This window comes from Choloepus didactylus, chromosome 15 (genome assembly GCF_015220235.1).
Source record: "Choloepus didactylus isolate mChoDid1 chromosome 15, mChoDid1.pri, whole genome shotgun sequence".
In the NCBI taxonomy this organism is placed as follows: Eukaryota; Metazoa; Chordata; class Mammalia; order Pilosa; family Megalonychidae; genus Choloepus; species Choloepus didactylus.
The window spans coordinates 13,551,711-13,573,019 of record NC_051321.1 but is presented as its reverse complement, the minus strand read 5'-3'; the positions used below and the strand labels follow the sequence as shown (position 1 = coordinate 13,573,019).

General features: G+C 40.5%; 1 protein-coding gene across 1 annotated transcript in view; it reads right to left on the bottom strand.

Moving 5' to 3' along the window:
- Positions 1 to 14,175, bottom strand: part of LOC119510964 (minichromosome maintenance complex binding protein) — a 64,261-nt gene extending 50,086 nt beyond the window's left edge. The window contains exon 1 of the mRNA XM_037805390.1: positions 13,791 to 14,175. Within this exon, the coding sequence (XP_037661318.1) occupies positions 13,791 to 13,848 (58 nt within the window). The 5' untranslated portion in view covers positions 13,849 to 14,175. The remainder of the gene's footprint in view (positions 1 to 13,790) is intronic.
- Between the last annotated feature and the right edge of the window lie 7,134 nt (positions 14,176 to 21,309).

Here is a 21,309-nt window from a genome sequence, read left to right as displayed (position 1 = left end):
CCAATGGAACAGAATTCAGAGTCCAGAAATAAACCCATATCTCTATGGTCAACCGATTTTCAAGAGTGTCAAGACCATTCAATGGGGAAAGAATAGTTTTTTCAACAAACGGTACCAGAACAACTGTATATCCACATTCAAAAGAATTACTTTGGGAGGCGGGGCAAGATGGCAGACTGGTGAGCTGTATGTTTTAGTTACTCCTCCAGGAAAGTAGGTAAAAAGCCAGGAACTGCATGGACTGGACACCACAGAGCAATCTGTCTTTGGGCATACTTCATACAACACTCATGAAAACGTGGAACTGCTGAGATCAGCGAAATCTGTAAGTTTTTGCGGCCAGGGGACCCGCGCCCCTCCCTGCCAGGCTCAGTCCCGGGGGAGGAGGGGCTGTCAGCTCCAGGAAGGAGAAGGGAGAATTGCAGTGGCTGCTCTTACCGGAAACTCATTCTACTGATTCAAACTCCAACCATAGATAGACTGAGGCCAGACACCAGAGACTCTGAGAGCAGCCAGCCCAGCAGAGAGGAGACAGGCATAGAAAAAAAACAACACGAAAAACTCCAAAATAAAAGCAGAGGATTTTTGGAGTTCTGGTGAACACAGAAAGGGGAAGGGCGGAGATCAGGCCTTGAGGCGCATATGCAAATCCCGAAGCAAGGCTGATCTCTCTGCCCTGGGCACTTTTCCTTAATGGCCCTGGTTGCTTTGTCTATTAGCATTTCAATAACCCATTAGATCTCTGAGGAGGGCCGTTTTTTTTTTTTTTTTTTTTTTTTTTAAATCCTTTTTGCTTTTTCTAAAACAATTACTCTAAGAAGCTCAATACAGAAAGCTTCAAAGAATTGAAATTTGGGCACGTCAAGTCAAGAGCAGAACTAAGAGAGCTCTGAGACAAAAGGCAATAATCCAGTGGCTGAGAAAATTCACTAAACAACACAACTTCCCAAGAAAAGGGGGGTGTCCGCTCACAGCCACCATCCTGGTGGACAGGAAACACTCCTGCCCATCGCCAGCCCCATAGCCCAGAGCTGCCCCAGACAACCCAGTGTGACGGAAGTGCTTCAAATAACAGGCACACACCACAAAACTGGGCGTGGACATTAGCCTTCCCTGCAACCTCAGCTGAATGTCCCAGAGCTGGGAAGGGGGAGCAGTGTGAATTAACAGAGCCCCATTCAGCCATCATTTGAGCAGACTGGGAGCCTCCCAACACAGCCCAGCAGCCCAGAACTGCCCTGGGGGGACGGCACTCACCTGCGACATAGCACAGTCATCCCTCAACAGAGGACCCGGGGTGCACAGCCTGGAAGAGGGGCCCACTTGCAAGTCTCTGGAGCCATACGCCAATACCAAAGACTTGTGGGTCAGTGGCAGAGACAAACTGTGGCAGGACTGAACTGAAGGATTAGACTATTGCAGTAGCTTTAAAACTCTAGGATCATCAGGGAGATTTGATTGTTAGGGCCACCCCCCCTCCCCGACTGCCCAGAAACACGCCCCACATACAGGGCAGGCAACACCAACTACACACGCAAGCTTGGGACACCAATTGGGCCCCACAAGACTCACTCCCCCACTCACCAAAAAGGCTAAGCAGGGGAGATCTGGCTTGTGGAGAACAGGTGGCTCGTGGACGCCACCTGCTGGTTAGTTAGAGAAAGTGTACTCCACGAAGCTGTAGATCTGATAAATTAGAGATAAGGACTTCAACTGGTCTACAAACCCTAAAAGAACCCTATCAAGGTCAGCAAATGCCACGAGGCCAAAAACAACAGAAAATTATAAAGCATATGAAAAAACCAGACGATATGGATAACCCAAGCCCAAGCACCCAAATCAAAAGACCAGAAGAGACACACCTAGAGCAGCTACTCAAAGAACTAAAGATGAACAATGAGACCCTAGTACGGGATATGAAGGAAATCAAGAAGACCCTAGAAGAGCATAAAGAAGACATTGCAAGACTAAATAAAAAAATGGATGATCTTATGGAAATTAAAGAAACTGTTGACCAAATTAAAAAGATTCTGGACACTCATAGTACAAGACTAGAGGAAGTTGAACAACGAATCAGTGACCTGGAAGATGACAGAATGGAAAATGAAAACATAAAAGAAAGAATGGGGAAAAAAATTGAAAAACTCGAAATGGACCTCAGGGATATGATAGATAATATGAAACGTCCGAATATAAGACTCATTGGTGTCCCAGAAGGGGAAGAAAAGGGTAAAGGTCTAGGAAGAGTATTCAAAGAAATTGTTGGGGAAAACTTCCCAAATCTTCTAAACAACATAAATACACAAATCATAAATGCTCAGCGAACTCCAAATAGAATAAATCCAAAAAAACCCACTCCGAGACATATACTGATCACACTGTCAAACATAGAAGAGAAGGAGCAAGTTCTGAAAGCAGCAAGAGAAAAGCAATTCACCACATACAAAGGAAACAGCATAAGACTAAGTAGTGACTACTCAGCAGCCACCATGGAGGCGAGAAGGCAGTGGCACGATATATTTAAAATTCTGAGTGAGAGGAATTTCCAGCCAAGAATACTTTATCCAGCAAAGCTCTCCTTCAAATCTGAGGGAGAGCTTAAATTTTTCACAGACAAAGAAATGCTGAGAGAATTTGCTAACAAGAGACCTGCCCTACTGGAGATACTAAAGGGAGCCCTACAGACAGAGAAACAAAGACAGGACAGAGAGACCTGGAGAAAGGTTCAGTACTAAAGAGATTCGGTATGGGTACAATAAAGGATATTAATAGAGAGAGGGAAAAATATGGCAAACATAATCCAAAGGATAAGATGGCCGATTCAAGAAATGCCTTCACGGTTTTAACGTTGAATGTAAATGGATTAAACTCCCCAATTAAAAGATATAGATTCGCAGAATGGATCAAAAAAAATGAACCATCAATATGTTGCATACAAGAGACTCATCTTAGACACAGGGACACAAAGAAACTGAAAGTGAAAGGATGGAAAAAAATATTTCATGCAAGCTACAGCCAAAAGAAAGCAGGTGTAGCAATATTAATCTCAGATAAAATAGACTTCAAATGCAGGGATGTTTTGAGAGACAAAGAAGGCCACTACATACTAATAAAAGGGGCAATTCAGCAAGAAGAAATAACAATCGTAAATGTCTATGCACCCAATCAAGGTGCCACAAAATACATGAGAGAAACATTGGCAAAACTAAAGGAAGCAATTGATGTTTCCACAATAATTGTGGGAGACTTCAACACATCACTCTCTCCTATAGATAGATCAACCAGACAGAAGACCAATAAGGAAATTGAAAACCTAAACAATCTGATAAATGAATTAGATTTAACAGACATCTACAGGACATTACATCCCAAATCAACAGGATACACATACTTTTCTAGTGCTCACGGAACTTTCTCCAGAATAGATCATATGCTGGGACATAAAACAAGCCTCAATAAATTTAAAAAGATTGAAATTATTCAAAGCACATTCTCTGACCACAATGGAATACAATTAGAAGTCAATAACCATCAGAGACTTAGAAAATTCACAAATACCTGGAGGTTAAACAACACACTCCTAAACAATCAGTGGGTTAAAGAAGAAATAGCAAGAGAAATTGCTAAATATATAGAGACGAATGAAAATGAGAACACAACATACCAAAACCTATGGGATGCAGCAAAAGCAGTGCTAAGGGGGAAATTTATAGCACTAAACGCATATATTAAAAAGGAAGAAAGAGCCAAAATCAAAGAACTAATGGATCAACTGAAGAAGCTAGAAAATGAACAGCAAACCAATCCTAAACCAAGTACAAGAAAAGAAATAACAAGGATTAAAGCAGAAATAAATGACATAGAGAACAAAAAAACAATAGAAAGGATAAATATCACCAAAAGCTGGTTCTTTGAGAAGATCAACAAGATTGACAAGCCCCTAGCTAGACTGACAAAATCAAAAAGAGAGAAGACCCATATAAACAAAATAATGAATGAAAAAGGTGACATAACTGCAGATCCTGAAGAAATTAAAAAAATTATAAGAGGATATTATGAACAACTGTATGGCAACAAACTGGATAATGTAGAAGAAATGGACAATTTCCTGGAAACATATGAACAACCTAGACTGACCAGAGAAGACATAGAAGACCTCAACCAACCCATCACAAGCAAAGAGATCCAATCAGTCATCAAAAATCTTCCCACAAATAAATGCCCAGGGCCAGATGGCTTCACAGGGGAATTCTACCAAACTTTCCAGAAAGAACTGACACCAATCTTACTCAAACTCTTTCAAAACATTGAAAAAAATGGAACACTACCTAATTCATTTTATGAAGCTAACATCAATCTAATACCAAAACCAGGCAAAGATGCTACAAAAAAGGAAAACTACCGGCCAATCTCCCTAATGAATATAGATGCAAAAATCCTCAACAAAATACTTGCAAATCGAATCCAAAGACACATTAAAAAAATCATACACCATGACCAAGTGGGGTTCATTCCAGGCATGCAAGGATGGTTCAACATAAGAAAAACAATCAATGTATTACAACACATTAAAAACTCGAAAGGGAAAAATCAATTGATCATCTCAATAGATGCTGAAAAAGCATTTGACAAAATCCAACATCCCTTTTTGATAAAAACACTTCAAAAGGTAGGAATTGAAGGAAACTTCCTCAACATGATAAAGAGCATATATGAAAAACCCACAGCCAGCATAGTACTCAATGGTGAGAGACTGAAAGCCTTCCCTCTAAGATCAGGAACAAGACAAGGATGCCCGCTGTCACCACTGTTATTCAACATTGTGCTGGAAGTGCTAGCCAGGGCAATCCGGCAAGACAAAGAAATAAAAGGCATCCAAATTGGAAAAGAAGAAGTAAAACTGTCATTGTTTGCAGATGATATGATCTTATATCTAGAAAACCCTGAGAAATCAACGATACACCTACTAGAGCTAATAAACAAATTTAGCAAAGTAGCGGGATACAAGATTAATGCACATAAGTCAGTAATGTTTCTATATGCTAGAAATGAACAAACTGAAGAGACACTCAAGAAAAAGATACCATTTTCAATAGCAACTAAAAAAATCAAGTACCTAGGAATAAACTTAACCAAAGATGTAAAAGACCTATACAAAGAAAACTACATAACTCTACTAAAAGAAATAGAAGGGGACCTTAAAAGATGGAAAAATATTCCATGTTCATGGATAGGAAGGCTAAATGTCATTAAGATGTCAATTCTACCCAAACTCATCTACAGATTCAATGCAATCCCAATCAAAATTCCAACAACCTACTTTGCAGACTTGGAAAAGCTAGTTATCAAATTTATTTGGAAAGGGAAGATGCCTCGAATTGCTAAAGACACTTTAAAAAAGAAAAACGAAGTGGGAGGACTTACACTCCCTGACTTTGAAGCTTATTATAAAGCCACAGTTGCCAAAACAGCATGGTACTGGCACAAAGATAGACATATAGATCAATGGAATCGAATTGAGAATTCAGAGATAGACCCTCAGATCTATGGCCGACTGATCTTTGATAAGGCCCCCAAAGTCACCGAACTGAGCCATAATGGTCTTTTCAACAAATGGGGCTGGGAGAGTTGGATATCCATATCCAAAAGAATGAAAGAGGACCCCTACCTCACCCCCTACACAAAAATTAACTCAAAATGGACCAAAGATCTCAATATAAAAGAAAGTACCATAAAACTCCTAGAAGATAATGTAGGAAAACATCTTCAAGACCTTGTATTAGGAGGCCACTTCCTAGACTTTACACCCAAAGCACAAGCAACAAAAGAGAAAATAGATAAATGGGAACTCCTCAAGCTTAGAAGTTTCTGCACCTCAAAGGAATTTCTCAAAAAGGTAAAGAGGCAGCCAACTCAATGGGAAAAAATTTTTGGAAACCATGTATCTGACAAAAGACTGATATCTTGCATATACAAAGAAATCCTACAACTCAATGACAATAGTACAGACAGCCCAATTATAAAATGGGCAAAAGATATGAAAAGACAGTTCTCTGAAGAGGAAATACAAATGGCCAAGAAACACATGAAAAAATGTTCAGCTTCACTAGCTATTAGAGAGATGCAAATTAAGACCACAATGAGATACCATCTAACACCGGTTAGAATGGCTGCCATTAAACAAACAGGAAACTACAAATGCTGGAGGGGATGTGGAGAAATTGGAACTCTTATTCATTGTTGGTGGGACTGTATAATGGTTCAGCCACTCTGGAAGTCAGTCTGGCAGTTCCTTAGAAAACTAGAGATAGAGCTACCATTCGATCCAGCGATTGCACTTCTCGGGATATACCCGGAAGATCGGAAAGCAGTGACACGAACAGATATCTGCACGCCAATGTTCATAGCAGCATTATTCACAATTGCCAAGAGATGGAAACAACCCAAATGTCCATCAACAGATGAGTGGATAAATAAAATGTGGTATATACACACGATGGAATACTACGCGGCAGTAAGAAGGAACGATCTGGTGAAACATATGACAACATGGATGAACCTTGAAGACATAATGCTGAGCGAAATAAGCCAGGCACAAAAAGAGAAATATTATATGCTACCACTAATGTGAACTTTGAAAAATGTAAAACAAATGGTTTATAATGTAGAATGTAGGGGAACTAGCAGTAGAGAGCAATTAAGGAAGGGGGAACAATAATCCAAGAAGAACAGATAAGCTATTTAACGTTCTGGGGATGCCCAGAAATGACTATGGTCTGTTAATTTCTGATGGATGTAGTAGGAACAAGTTCACTGAAATGTTGCTATAGTATGTAACTTTCTTGGGGTAAAGTAGGAACATGTTGGAAGTTAAACAGTTATCTTAGGTTAGTTGTCTTTTTCTTACTCCCTTGCTATGGTCTCTTTGAAATGTTCTTTTATTGTATGTTTGTTTTCTTTTTAACTTTTTTTTTCATACAGTTGATTTGAAAAAAGAAGGGAAAGTTAAAAAAAAAAAAAAAAGAAAAAAGACAAACAAGGAAAAAAAAAAAAAAAAAAAAAAAAACGATGTAGTGCCCCCTTGAGGAGCCGGTGGAGAATGCAGGGGTATTCGCCTACCCCACCTCCATGGTTGCTAACATGACCACAGACATAGGGGACTGGTGGTTTGATGGGTTGAGCCCTCTACCATAAGTTTTACCCTTGGGAAGACGGTTGCTGCAAAGGAGAGGCTAGGCCTCCCTGTATTTGTGCCTAAGAGTCTCCTCCTGAATGCCTCTTTGTTGCTCAGATGTGGCCCTCTCTCTCTGGCTAAGCCAACTTGAAAGGTGAAATCACTGCCCTCCCCCCTACGTGGGATCAGACACCCAGGGAAGTGAATCTCCCTGGCAACGTGGAATATGACTCCCGGGGAGGAATGTAGACCCGGCATCGTGGGATGGAGAACATCTTCTTGACCAAAAGGGGGATGTGAAAGGAAATGAAATAAGCTTCAGTGGCAGAGAGATTCCAAAACAAGCCGAGAGATCACTCTGGTGGGCACTCTTACGCACACTTTAGACAACCTTTTTTAGGTTCTAAAGAATTGGGGTAGCTGGTGGTGGATACCTGAAACTATTAAACTACAACCCAGAACCCATGAATCTCGAAGACAGTTGTATAAAAATGTAGCTTATGAGGGGTGACAGTGGGATTGGGAATGCCATAAGGACCAAACTCCACTTTGTCTAGTTTATGGATCGATGTGTAGAAAAGTAGGGGAAGCAAACAAACAGACAAAGGTACCTAGTGTTCTTTTTTACTTCAATTGCTCTTTTTCACTCTAATTATTATTCTTGTTATTTTTGTGTGTGTGCTAATGAAGGTGTCAGGGATTGATTTAGGTGATGAATGTACAACTATGTAATGGTACTGTAAACAATCGAAAGTACAATTTGTTTTGTATGACTGCGTGGTATGTGAATATATCTCAATAAAATGATGATTAAAAAAAAAAAAAAAAAAAAAAAAAAGAATTACTTTGGATCCCTACCACACACCATCTATAAAAATTAACTCAAAATAGATCAAAGACCTAAATGTAAAAGCTAAAACTATAAAACTCTGAGAAGGAAACACAAGTGTAAATCTTTGTAACTTTGATTTAGCCAGTGGTTTCTTAAACATGACATCAAAAGCACAAGCAAGAAAAAGACAGATACGTTACAGTTCACCAAAATTAAAAACTTTTGTGCAACAGAGGAGATACTATCAAGAGAGTAAAAAGACAACCCACAGAATGGGAGAAAATATTTGCAAATCATGTCTCTGGTAAAGTCTAATAATTACAATATATAAAGAACTCTTATAACTCAACCATAAAAAGACAAATAACCCAATTAAAAAATCTGCAAACTATTGAATTTTTCCAAAGATATACAATGTGGCCAATATGAATGTGAAAAGATGTTCAACATCGTTAGTTATGAGAGAAATGCCAACAGAAATCACCATGAGGTATCACTTCATACCCACTAGCATGGATATAGCCATTTTTTTTTAATTTAAAAAAAGGGAAAATAACAAGTTGGAGAGGATATGGAGAAATTAGAACTCTCATACACTACTGATGGAAACATAAAACGGTGCAAACATGTGGAAGACAATTTGGCACTTCCTCAAAAAGTTAAACATAAAATTACCAATTCCACTCCTAGGTATATAACTAAGAGAATGGAAAACATTATGTTCACACAAAAAACTTGTACACAAATGTTCAAAGCAGTACTATTAAAAAGGGTCAAAAAAGTGGAAACAATCCAAATATCCATCATCTGATGAACAGATAAACCAAATGACCACATTTTAAATATACCATATCCAGCAATGGAATATTATTGAGTACTGATATATACCAGAACATGAAAGAAACTTGAAAATATTATGGTAAGTGAAAGAAGCCAGACACAAAAGTCTACATATTAGATGATTACAGTTATATGCAATGTCCAGAATGGGCAAATCCTAGACCAATGTAGATTAGTGGTTGTCAGGAGATAGGCAAGTGGGGAATTAAGAGAGACCTCTGTCAGATACAGGGTTTATTTTTGGGGTGATGGAAATGTTCTAGAATTAGAGAGTGATCATGGTTGTACAATAATGTTAATATACTAAAAATCACTGAATTGTACACTTTAAAATGGTGAATGCTGTCATGTGAATTATAGCTCAAAAAATTTTTGCAAAGAAAAAAAAAAAAGAACCGAAAGCAGAAACAGCTAAAAGTGGTTACCTCAGCAGAGGTAAAGCAAACTTTTACTCTTTATTCAATACTACCATGTTGCTTTTTTTTTTTTTAGCCATGTGCAAGTTATTATTTTATAACTTAAAAATGTTTATATATATGCCTTTTGTCACAACTGCCCAATCCATTCCTCTCCTCTGACAACAGGCCATGCTATTGAGGTATGGGCCTCAATTGTCAAGACTGTCCTGCATAACCCTGTGCCCTGGCTATAGCTGACTGATCCATGAGGGGATTACTGACTCCATGCTGGGCCAATCAGATTCTTCATTCCTGGAATCTACGATTGAGACGAAGATGCTAGCTAGTGTGGGCTGGAACTGAGAACAAGTGAATTTGGGAGCTGTGGAGCAAAGTGTTCATGTGCCGAGATGAATACAGCCTAAGGAAGATAAACTGAGAGTAGCTGCTTGGATTCTTACCATTCTAATTCTTGGTTTTACTCATTCTCTTGGAATACCCAGCCACCCTCCTGCTGTTAGGTTCTACAGCCTTATAAAGAATAAGGTTTTCACTGCCCTATCAAGAGCAGGGTGGTGGGAGAGGTCCAAGGTGGCTACAGACAGTAAGGGTTGCACTGTTTGTTTAGATGCATGTTAATAATAAAAAGCAGATTGATTTTTAGTTAACCTTATTATTGTTTTAAATTATCTAAAATGTTTGTTATTAAATACTCCTCTCTGTCCTCCTCTACAACCAAAAGAGAAAAAACAGTGAAAGAAATCAGAGTTGATAAGAGTTCCCATTTCTTCTGAAATTAACAGCAGTTATTAATTCAAAGAAAGAAAATTTCCTTTTTTAAAAAAGAAAAAAAAATTAAAATAAAAAGGGTACGAAACTTTTTTTTTTTTTTAATTTAAGGTTCCTGCCTTTGTTTAAGGGAAGTAATTTGAGATGGGTCACTAAATGACCAATAACTTTTGAGACTACACAATTAGCTTTATGCATCATATAAAGCACAATAAGGCCCGGCTGCACCAAAGTATTCCTAAGTCTTAAGTCTTTGGATCTTAATGTCCTGATTATGAGATCATTTATAAACTGGAAAACACTGATGGCATTTTATGATGACCTAGGGGAAAAGTTTTACATATGAACAGTTCTAACATGGCAGATACAAACTCAAAATAGATTGGTTCACAAAGATGAATTATGATTCAGATGGTTATGCCTGGCCACCTCCAGAATTTCAAAGTTTCTTATCTGAGCCAAGAAAAAGAATTAGGATTGGATATGAAAGTAACTCATTTGTATCTGGTGTGATCACATGTTCTGAACTAGTCCATCAGGACTGTACTAAGTTGAGATTTGTGATCTCAGTACTCATCCCAATTTAAACCATTTCTGATGAATCAGTCTTTTCACTGCCACTGTTCCACAAATGTCTACTGAGCACTTTCAATGTATAAGGCATATTCTAGGCAATGAGGATACAGTAGTGAACAAGGCAGATACAGACCTTGAATATCCAAAGCTCACAATCTAGAGAAGGAACATATGAAACAAGTAATTTCAACAATGCATTAATTTTCAGGGACACAGGTTACTATAGTACCATGAAGCATGTGATACCTAACCTGGTATAAGTACCCAAAGGAATAGTAAGATTTAGCCATGAAAGTGGAGGTGGGGTGGAAAGTGGAGAGCAGGCAAAGAAAACAGCAGATGAAGAAGGCCTAGAGGCAAGGTCCAAAATCAAAGAACTGAAACAAGGTTCAACATAGCTGGGATGGAAGATATGAGGTATGAGGGAGATGTAGTGATGAGCTTTGAGAGATGGCAGGGGTAGAGTCAAGAAGAGCCTTATAAGCCACTTTAAAAAGTCTGGATCAGATCCTAAGTACAAGAGGAAGTCACAAAGGGTTTGGTTCCAGTGTGGAGAATGAACTGGAGAGAAGCAAGCCTGGAGGCAGGAGACAGGTTAAGAGGCTGTTTCGGTTATCCAGGCAAGAGACCATAATGGCCTGAATTATGTAATAGTGTTGAGGATGAAGATCTCTGAACAGATTCAAGAGACATTTAAGAACTAAAACTGACAAGAAATAGTAATAGAATTCAGACTCGAAAGGTAGGTGGTTTTTAAAAAAACTAGCATTACACACTAAAAAGGGGAGTACTCTACATCAGCACTGTACTGTACAAGAGAACTTTCCGAGATGACAGAAATAGTCTATCGGTGCATTTGACAGGTGATTGGTGAGACTGAGGAACTGAACTTTTAATTTTATTTAATTTTAATTAATTTACATTTAAATAGCCACCACAGGCAAGTGGCTGCTGCATTGGACAGCACACCTTTAGAATACTGAGACACCAAACCTAAAATATATGACAGGGTCAATAAGTTTATGTGACAGTATATGTCAGGGACAGTGAGACTAGGAAAAAAGAATTCCTTCAGACTCATTGGAAAGATGTCCAAGACATATTAAATTAATAAAAGTGTAATTCAGAATGATATGCACAGCAAGATTCCATTTTTCAGTTTTAAAAGTCTAGGTCTAAATATATGCAAAGAAAATAAACTGGACAATAAACTAGATAACTGTAAACCAACCAGTGATTATCTCTGAGGATGAAGGATTATAAAGGTCTTTCATATTCTGTGTCATATATGCCCCCCCACCCCTTTTGTACAATAAATACACATTACCTTTCTATCTGGGGGCAAAAAAAAAAAGATGTAAAACAACTTCCTACTAAACCAAAAAGAGTCTACAAGTTTAATATCTCACTTCTCACAAAAGAATACCTATGATACTATGATTATAAAGTATTCAGTATAGTCACAGGGATAGGAAAATATAGAAAAAAAATGTCTAGACCTCAAACAGCTCCTACAAAAACATCATGACTATAAGACAGAATGAGTTAAAATCTTCTAAGACACAACTTGTATGGCAATAAGATATTTGGAAGGAAATGCACCAAGGTCCAGGCCCCCACAACAATCCAAAAATATATAAAATAGTATAAAGCCAGTATTTTATATCCAAATTACACCCTTTCTATATTCTGAGATGTGTCCCTTAGGATTTTAGACTTAGCAGACAAAATCTGACTCAAATACATTCACTTCTATATCAAATATATAATCGTTTCATTTATCCAGCAAGACTAGAGTATGGGTTATTTTTCATAAATGAATTCTCTAAATATGAGTAATTGGAACTTAACCCTTAGATAAAAACTCTCTATGCACAAGCACCCTCTTAAACAAACAACACAATTTAATCTTCACTTGACATTTTGGGGCCATTATTTTGAACATCAATTACTAGGACTTAGTGGAGAGATACATGCTTCTTTCTCAAATTGCCCTTCACTGCTATACATAGTTAAGTGATTTTTTTGCCTGTTTTTTTTAAAAATATATATGTGCATATATAGTTACTTATTTTTTCTTTATCGGGTTGTCAATGTTCCCCGGCTACAATTCGGACAACTACTCAGGCCCTCTTCTAATTTGCTGCCTCTAGTTTCAGCCTGGGAAACCAAATAACTAAACGATTTACAAGTACAGGTAAAATTAATAAAGAGTTGCTGAGTGGGCATTAAAGAGGACCTCCTACAAGAAGTAGGTACATTTATGCCATCGTTTTTAGCTGCTGAGGCCTATTTAGCTTCTTACCAGCCTTTCTCACTATCTCACGATGTTTTAAATGAGCTGAGAGGTTACGATCTGTGATTTCTGGTTGGATTAGACTCCACCACTCCAATGTGCAAAAAGACACTGCGGAGAGGGGTGTAAAATGTTCAGTTCGGTGGTAGCAAACTTACACTTTTCTTCACTTACCCGTGGCAGAAAAGAAACATTAACAAAATAACAACTGCAACTGCAATTTACTAAACTTGCCTGCAGAGTTTGAGTAGTCCAATATTTCTTGCTAGCTATGATACAAGAGGAGAAATATACTAGACAGGTTTTTAAGTCTAAAGTCATTTTAGCAGAAAAATTAAACTATAACATTCAATCTTGTCTCTACAAGAGAGAATGTGTGTAATACAGTAGTCAGAGCCAACTTCTGCTTCAACAGAGCGAGCACTCCCCCGGCACACCGGAAGTTTTGAAATATCCTGTAGGCTTCCAATTGGCAAAGTGTTTTTCCTTAACCACAGTGTCTCCATGGACCCTCGGGAAAGTTCAAGGACCTCTCCGAGTTTTGCCGCACGCCGGGCTCCGGCCCCCGGTGGTACCACAAAAGGGAAGAGAGGCCGTCAATCAGCCCGACGGCGGCTCCTCCAGACTTAACCTTGGCCACTCGCGAATCGCGAATCTGGCAGGTGGGAGGCACCTGCGGCCGCGGCCCGGGGAAGCCGCGAGGAGGAAGCCGCGGACGCCGGTGGGGAGCGTCCCAGCTCCGAGCTAGGCAGCCCCGGCCGGCGGAGGCCCCGCGTGGCCGCCTCCGGCCTCACGAGCTCTCGAGGTCGCCCCGCGCGGGGGGCCGCGCAGCCGGGCCCCGGGACTCAGCAAACTCTGCGGCCCGCCCCGGGCACCTCCACTCACCGAAGAAGCCTTGCACAATCCCGAGCGGCTGGCTGAGCCAATCTTCCCCACAGGGCATCTCGGCGAGGGGCCGGGGTCGGCGCCGCGCGGCCGGCTGCGACCCGCGGGCCAAGCACGGCCGGGCGTCCGGCGCCCCTTCTTCTCCTGCTCCTCCTCCCGGGCTCGGCCGCTCCTCTCTCGCGCCCTCCCACGCAGCGCCAGCCGTGGCGCGCGGGCCACCCGGCCTCCTCGCGCCTTAAGGAGCGGCGGCTGCAGCGGCAGCCGCCGACGAGCTGCTGGCGACCGGCAGGCGCGACGCGCGCGGGCCCCCAGCCTCCACTTCGCACAATGGCGGGAAACAGCCGCCGCCGACCGCGCTGCCTGCGACCTGGGTGGAGCTCGTGCGGGGAGGGGCGGTGGGAACGCGCGGCGCGGCCCCGCGCGGCGGGCGGGCGCTCGGGGGCGGGGCGGGACCGCGGCGGGGGCGCGGCCGCCATCTTGGAGACGGGCAAAAGGAAGGGCACGCGCCGCTGTGGGGAGCTTGTCCAGCGCAGAACTCTGGGGACGCTGGTGGAGCGCGGCTTCATGCTGTTCCTCACCTTGTCCAAGCGTGAATGGGGAAATTCTCGCAGTCCGATTAAAAGCGTGGAGGCCGCAACAACCCCAAAGCAAACAAGCCCTCAGAGTCGGCTCGGGGCAAAATTAGTGAGAGAAGCCCGCCTTGGGCACCTGCTCACCTCCTTGTGCTTTGCTTTCTTTTCCTTTTTCTTCTTTTGCGGTGATAACTCTTTTCTTTGACGCCCTGCCCGAATCCCTGTACAGTGACTTCCTCAGCTGTATAAATCCTTACCCTGCTGAGGGAGGTACACATTTTAGATAAGCAGCACTTTTAAAGACCCCAACCTCCCTTGGCAGTCGTCGCAGACCTTGTGTAGAGGGGCGTGTTCCCACCTGAGGGGCAGGCGCTCAGAAAGTCACCGCGGGCCCAGCCCTTTGCCTCCGGCTGCGAAAGCATACGCTGGTCTGGGTCTGCCCAGAATCTGGAAACTGACAGGGAGCTGTAGCGAGGCACCCCTCAGGAAGTCCTCAGAAAATAAAGGTGGTCGGTGTCAATGCGCAAAAAAGACCAGATCCACAACAACTCAACGTGTTAAAATTTTTGCTGAGGAAATTTGGAAAATATCCAGGTCTGCTATGAAAGAATGTTTCCCGTGGGTGTGGAATGTACCTAAAAAAACCCCAGTCTCAGCAAATAGATCTACTCAGCTGAAGAAACGGTGGGTTAACAGAAGGGGGGAATGATCTGAATGGAGTCTAGAAAGTTGGGGAGCTGAAGAACAAGAAATGAGCCCGGATATCAAGTCTTCCTTTTGGCAAAAGGGGATAGTTTGTAGTTCTCATTGTGAGCTAATTAATTGGCATACTTGAAGTGTACATCAAGCTCTTGTGAGTTTGGGTGGGCTGAAAAAATTTTTGTATTCATGATGACCTAACAAGGCACTCCCAACACTGATTTATTCGTCCGTTTGGCGCAGAGGTTTGCAAAATACCTGGTTTTGGATGGGGGAAATCCCACATTTTCGCTTTGTGGCCAGTAATTTGCAAATTTACTAACATGACATGAAAATATCTGCTTTCAAAAAAGCATAATTTCAGACTTTCTTTGTCTGAATTGCAGCCTGATATCAATTCAGCAATGCTAGGAGCACTTCAGTTTTGTGGTTTTTCCCACTAAGGAGTATTTAATGATTCATTAATGAGCAATTGCTCTGATTTGACATAAAAGGACACTATGATTCTTATGAAATAGATAATTATAATGTGAATAATTTAACTTTCTAATTTTTCTGTGGTATGACATTTTGTTACTAAAATAAGCATTTATGAAAATGGAAAAGGCCAGGTGAAGGTCCATGAGGTTACATCTCCGTGGCAAGTTTTTTTTCCCTACCACCAACAATCCCTCTTCCACCCTACTCCAGTATGCATCTTTAAGGAGGACATTAGTCAACTCAGTCTACTAGGGCACTGGAAATACTGGGGTGAAAAAAGGAGATACTATCCCTACCCTCATGGAGCTTATAGTCTTGTGGTGAGACTTATTACATAAATGATTATTCACTTAATAACCATGATGAATGTCAGGCAAAAAAAGTGAAATTCTGGAAGAGGAAGGAACAGAGGGGTCTATTCCGGTGGGGGTGGTGAAGAGAGGGAAGAATGCTTCAGGGCCTTCCTAAAACTGTACATTTACACTAGGATTTGAAAGATAAATAAGAGTTAATTAAGTGAAAAGTGTGAGGGGAAAGCCTTAAGACTGGGAAAAACCTACATGTTGATGAGCTAAGGGTAAAGTGCAATATAGAAAGCAGGAGAGGACAAACCATGACAGTCTAAGCAGGCCTTTTAGTATAATGGAAAACCATTGAAGGATTTTTTTTTTTTAAAGAGAAGTTGTAGGTTTATGGAAAAATGCAGAAAATATGTAGTTCCCATATACCCTGTTTTAGTTTTCTTGTTGCTAAAGTGAATACCAGACGAGTTGGCTTAAACAATGGGAATTTATTGACTGATGGTTTTGAGGCTAGGAGAAGTCCAAAATCAAGGTGTCATCGAGGCAATGCTTTCTTCTGAAGGAGGCCTCTCCTGGCCTCTCCCTTCCCTCCAGGATTCCATTGACTTTCAGCTTCTGTCTGCTTCCTCTGTGGCTTTCTCTCTATCTGAATTTCATTCTTTTATGAAGTACTGCAGTAAAAGGATTAAAACCCATCCTGATTGAGTTGGACCATACCTTAACTGATGTACCCTCTTCAAAAGGTCCTATTTACAGTAGGCTCAAACTCACAGGAATGGATTAAGTTTACAAACATGTTTTTCTGGGATACATAGCTCCAAACATCACACCCCCTATTATTAACACTTGCATTTGTGTGGTACATGTGTTACAGTTGATGAAAGAATAATATTATAATTGTACTGTTAATTATAATCCATGGTTTACATTAGTTTCACTGTGTTATACAGTCCTATGCTTTGTTTTTATATTTTTTTGTTCTAGTAACATATATACAACCTAAAATTTCCCATTTAGGCAAATCAAATATATAATTCAGTGCTGATAGTTACGTTAACAATGTTGTGATACCATCACCACTATTCATTACCAAAACTTTTTCATCAACCCAAAGAGAAACTCTGTACAACTTAAGCACTGCAATTTAAGTATTACCCAGGCCCCTGGTAATCTGTATTCTAATTTTTAACTCTATGAATTTACTTAATCTAATTATCTCATATCAGTGAGATCATACAATATTTGTCCTTTGTGGTCTGATTTATTTCACTCAATATGATGTCTTCAAGTTCCATCCATTTTGTAGCACATATCAGAACTCCATTCCTTTTTATGGCTGAGTGGTATTCCTTTGTATGTATTTTCAACGTATACATATTAATTGGTTTATGGACACTTGGTTGCTTCCATCTGTTGACAATTGTGAGGAATGCCTCTATGAACATCAGTGTGCAAAAAACTGTTTGAGTTCCTACTTTCAATTCTTTGGAGTATATACCAAGAAGTGAGATTGCTGGGTCATGTGGTAATTCTGTACTTTCTGAGGAACCACGATACTGTCTTCCACAGTGGCTGCACCATTTCACATTACCACCAGCAATGAACCAGTGTTCCTATTTTCCCATATTCTGTCCAACAGTTGTTTCCTGTGTTTTTAATAGTAGCCATTCTAGTGGGTGTGAAATGGTATCTCGTTGTGGTTTTGATTTGCATTTCCTTAATGGCTAATGATATCGAGCATCTTTTCATGTGTATTTTGGCCATTTGTAATTCTTTGGAGATATGCCTATTCAAGTTTTTTGCACATTTTTTTTAAATTTAGTTGTTGTCTAGTCCATTGAAGGATTTTAAGCAGGGGAATGATGTGATCTGATTTACAATATAAAAAGATCACCCTGGTTGAGATAGAGCAGTGCTTCTCAACTATTTTCATATCAGGTTATCCATAGAAAATTATGATAATTATAGAATGCATTGGAGATTGACATACATACTAGAACTAGACTGGTGCCACTATAATAGGAATAATATAAAATGTGCTTTTAATCCATTAGTTAATGTTCTTTTCTGACTTTCAATACATAAATTAGAAATATTCAGGACACTCTTTAGGAGTTTTCTGTTTTTCTTTCTATGTTTTATATAATACTGTAGTATCTCTGGACATTATATAGTATAGTGCTCCACACATACGTGACAATAAATATTGGCCAGAATGGAAATAAGTGTATCTCAGTTATTGTTGCATAACAAACTACCCAAAATTTAGTGCTTTAAACATAAGCATTTATTATTACAGCTTCTGTGGTTCAGGAATCTGGGTGCAGCATCTCTGGGTGCCTCTGGCTCAGTCTTTCATGGGAATGCAATTAAGCTGTAGGGTGGAGCTGTGGTCTCTTCTAGGGAGAAGGAGTCTGCTTCAACTTGTTCATTTGTCTATTAGCAAGCTTCAGTCCCTTGAAGCCACAAGGGCTTCTTAACAGAACTGCCTCGTAGCATGACAGCTGGCTTGTGCCAGAGCAATCCAAGAGAGAATGAGAGAAAGTTCCCAAAATGGCAGCCATTATCTTTTAATTACCTGATCTAGAAAGTGACATTCCATCACTTCTGCCATGTTCTATTAGTTAGAAGCAACTCAGTAAATCAAGTCCATAACCAAGGGAAAGGATTACATAAGGACACAAATACCAGGAAGTGGGGATGGTTAGGGTCACCTTGGAGGCTGCCCACCACAAACTGTATAACAGGCTCAAAGTCCTCAGAATTTGGGACAGGTCAGAAAATGCTAGCATCTACAATAAAGGCTAGAAGAATGATCGTAAAATGGATGATGTTAGCCATTTGCAGAAGTTACTGGTACTAAAGTACAGTTCTATAAATGTTTCTAATGAAATTAGGTTCATGTCAAAGAAATTTGGGCTTCTCAAATTCATTCAAGTGTATCAGGGTACAATTTCAGGAAAATATGACTGGACTGTGACTGATATTAGGAACTTGCTATCTACAATTGAACTGTCCACAAGGCAGAGTGCTCAGACTTCTGGAAGATGAATGTGGTTAAGGAGTCAATAATGTCCCTAGAATGGAGGAGGACAATTCGGAAGTTGATGAAAATCCCCTGTGAACATTTAACACTCTTTGTTCTAATTTTCAGCTTACTGAGCAATTGACTGACATATACCTTCATCACTTGTGTGGACTTATTCACCTGAGAGGATGGTCTTGAAAATAAAACAAAAAACAAAAAAGACATTTTTGATTTAAAACTGATAAAATCTAGTTTCTGGATCTGTAAAGCTGAGAGGACTAGACAAACTGTTGATGCTGATTTTGAGGTGCCATCTCTCCTTGGCAGTTTAGTGGGATGGAAATACATGGACTTGGGAGAAAGAGGCCTGTGAAATCCCAACCTGGCCATTTTTACTCTCCACGTTATCCTGTTACCAAATCACTTTCCTAAATTGTCAGTGTTCTCGTTTGTAAAATGGGAATAATAATAATATTGACTGTATCAGGTTATTGTAAGAATAAATTTTTAAAAATCTGTATGTGTAAAGTGTTTTATAAACTTGAATTCAATGTTCAAATATGTACAAATAGTATTTGCACAAAAATATTAGACATCTGGTTTGTTTCTACATTATAATATTTCAAATTGTGTTATGTCTTCATTTTTAGATTGATCAAAGCAAACTCATTTTGTAACTTATTCTTTTTGTCATATTGACCAAGGTAAAAACCAATAATAACTATTCAGCAATTATTTGCCAGGCACTGTGGCATAAGTTATTTCATTATGTTCTCCCTCCCAAATATATCCTGAATTTGCATCTTTATTTCTTTCCCTTATTTTAAAAATTTTATCTAAGGGGTGTGTGTGTGTGTGTATGTATAATATTTATATATATAAATATATATATGTTTAAACAGTCAAATAGAGCTACCAGATTTGTTTTAAAAAATGGCGTTACTCTTCCTCCATCATTTGCCCCACCTTGGAGGCAACTACTTTCAACTCTTTCAGCTGATTTGTTCAATATTTGCATCTATGTTTCTAAGTTATTGTGATTGTACTTCTACTTCTGATTTCGCCTTTTAAAATTTCCTTTGTCCCTAACACATAATGTGACCCCTTCCTGCGGAGTGAGTTGTTTTGACCATGCCTCGTGGGAACACAGACTCAGGCAAAACAGAAACTTTCAGCAGATGACTGCTTTATTACTTACACCAGCACAGAGGGTCCAAAAGAGCATGGGAAGGGATTTATTGTGGCTGGTCTCCCCAGGAGGCCAAACTCCTCTGCTCAGGGTTGGTGGGTGGCCACTCCACATGCCCCACTTCAGGTCGGAGAGGAGGGACAAATCTATGCTTCCAAGGCTGGTGTATCTATATGACCCAGGGTGATGCCAGAGAGCCCTGGGAGTTCTCGGAGATGTGGAGACCTTGACCAGGGGCTGACACCGTGAGGGCTCTTGACTTAGTTGCAGGAAAGAATTAAAAAACTAGTCAGTGTGTATGGCCCAAAAGTTTAATGTGTCACAAAAGTACACACTCGATGGGGGGTGAGCGAAGATATTCTCCGCAGGAGGAGAAACACTCTCAGGTTGTGATTCCTGCACTAGAAGGACTTGGAGGGGCCCTTCCCCCTCTGATTATGCTAATAAGACATTGATGAGCTGTACATTTCATTGGTTCTTTTCAGGTGCTGATATGAGTGAGGTATGCCAGCCCCAAAAGGAATTTCTTGTTATAGGTCTTAGGGTTACTTCCTCCTCCCTCCTTCCCTATTCTGACTGCCTCAAGGGTGAGGGGGCCCTGCCACTAAAATCTCTTGCCCTGATAAGCATCTGGGGCAGCTTGCTCTCTGTTTTAAGACATGGCCAGACCTTTTCATTAGACCTAACATCTCCCCAGGGCTGTGGAATGGAACAGACTGAAACATCTGCGCACAATAGAAAAGGATGGGGGCGGGTAGGTGAGGGCTTGGAGATGGCCACTGAGCATGTGTCTATAACTTCCCTAGCACATCCCATCCCCCTGATTTTCTAAAATAGTTAAATTACTATGGGACCCCCTGCCCAGGGCCTTCCCCAAGTGACTTGAAGACTGCACACAGCAGTTTGCTTGACCTAGGACAGTTAAATGTTTGACCTACTCCTTGTAAAATCAGGCCTCTGCTGCTAAAATGTAATCTATAACTACCTCCTCTGTGAAACTCCCTGACTCCAAAGCGTGGAGTATCTTCACGTTGAGCTCTGAACCTGCCGCCTTTCAGAGCAGCAGCTCCTGAATCCATTGAGAGAAGCTCCTGAATTCAGGGCAATGTGACTGACTTCCTACCCTGCAGGTAAGCCCCCAAAATAAAAGCTCATGTCTCAGAACATGCCCAGTGCTTTCTCTAGTCCTTCGGCTACAAAAGCCCTCTTCGGCCGTGACAATTACAATGTTGACTACACCAATATTCAA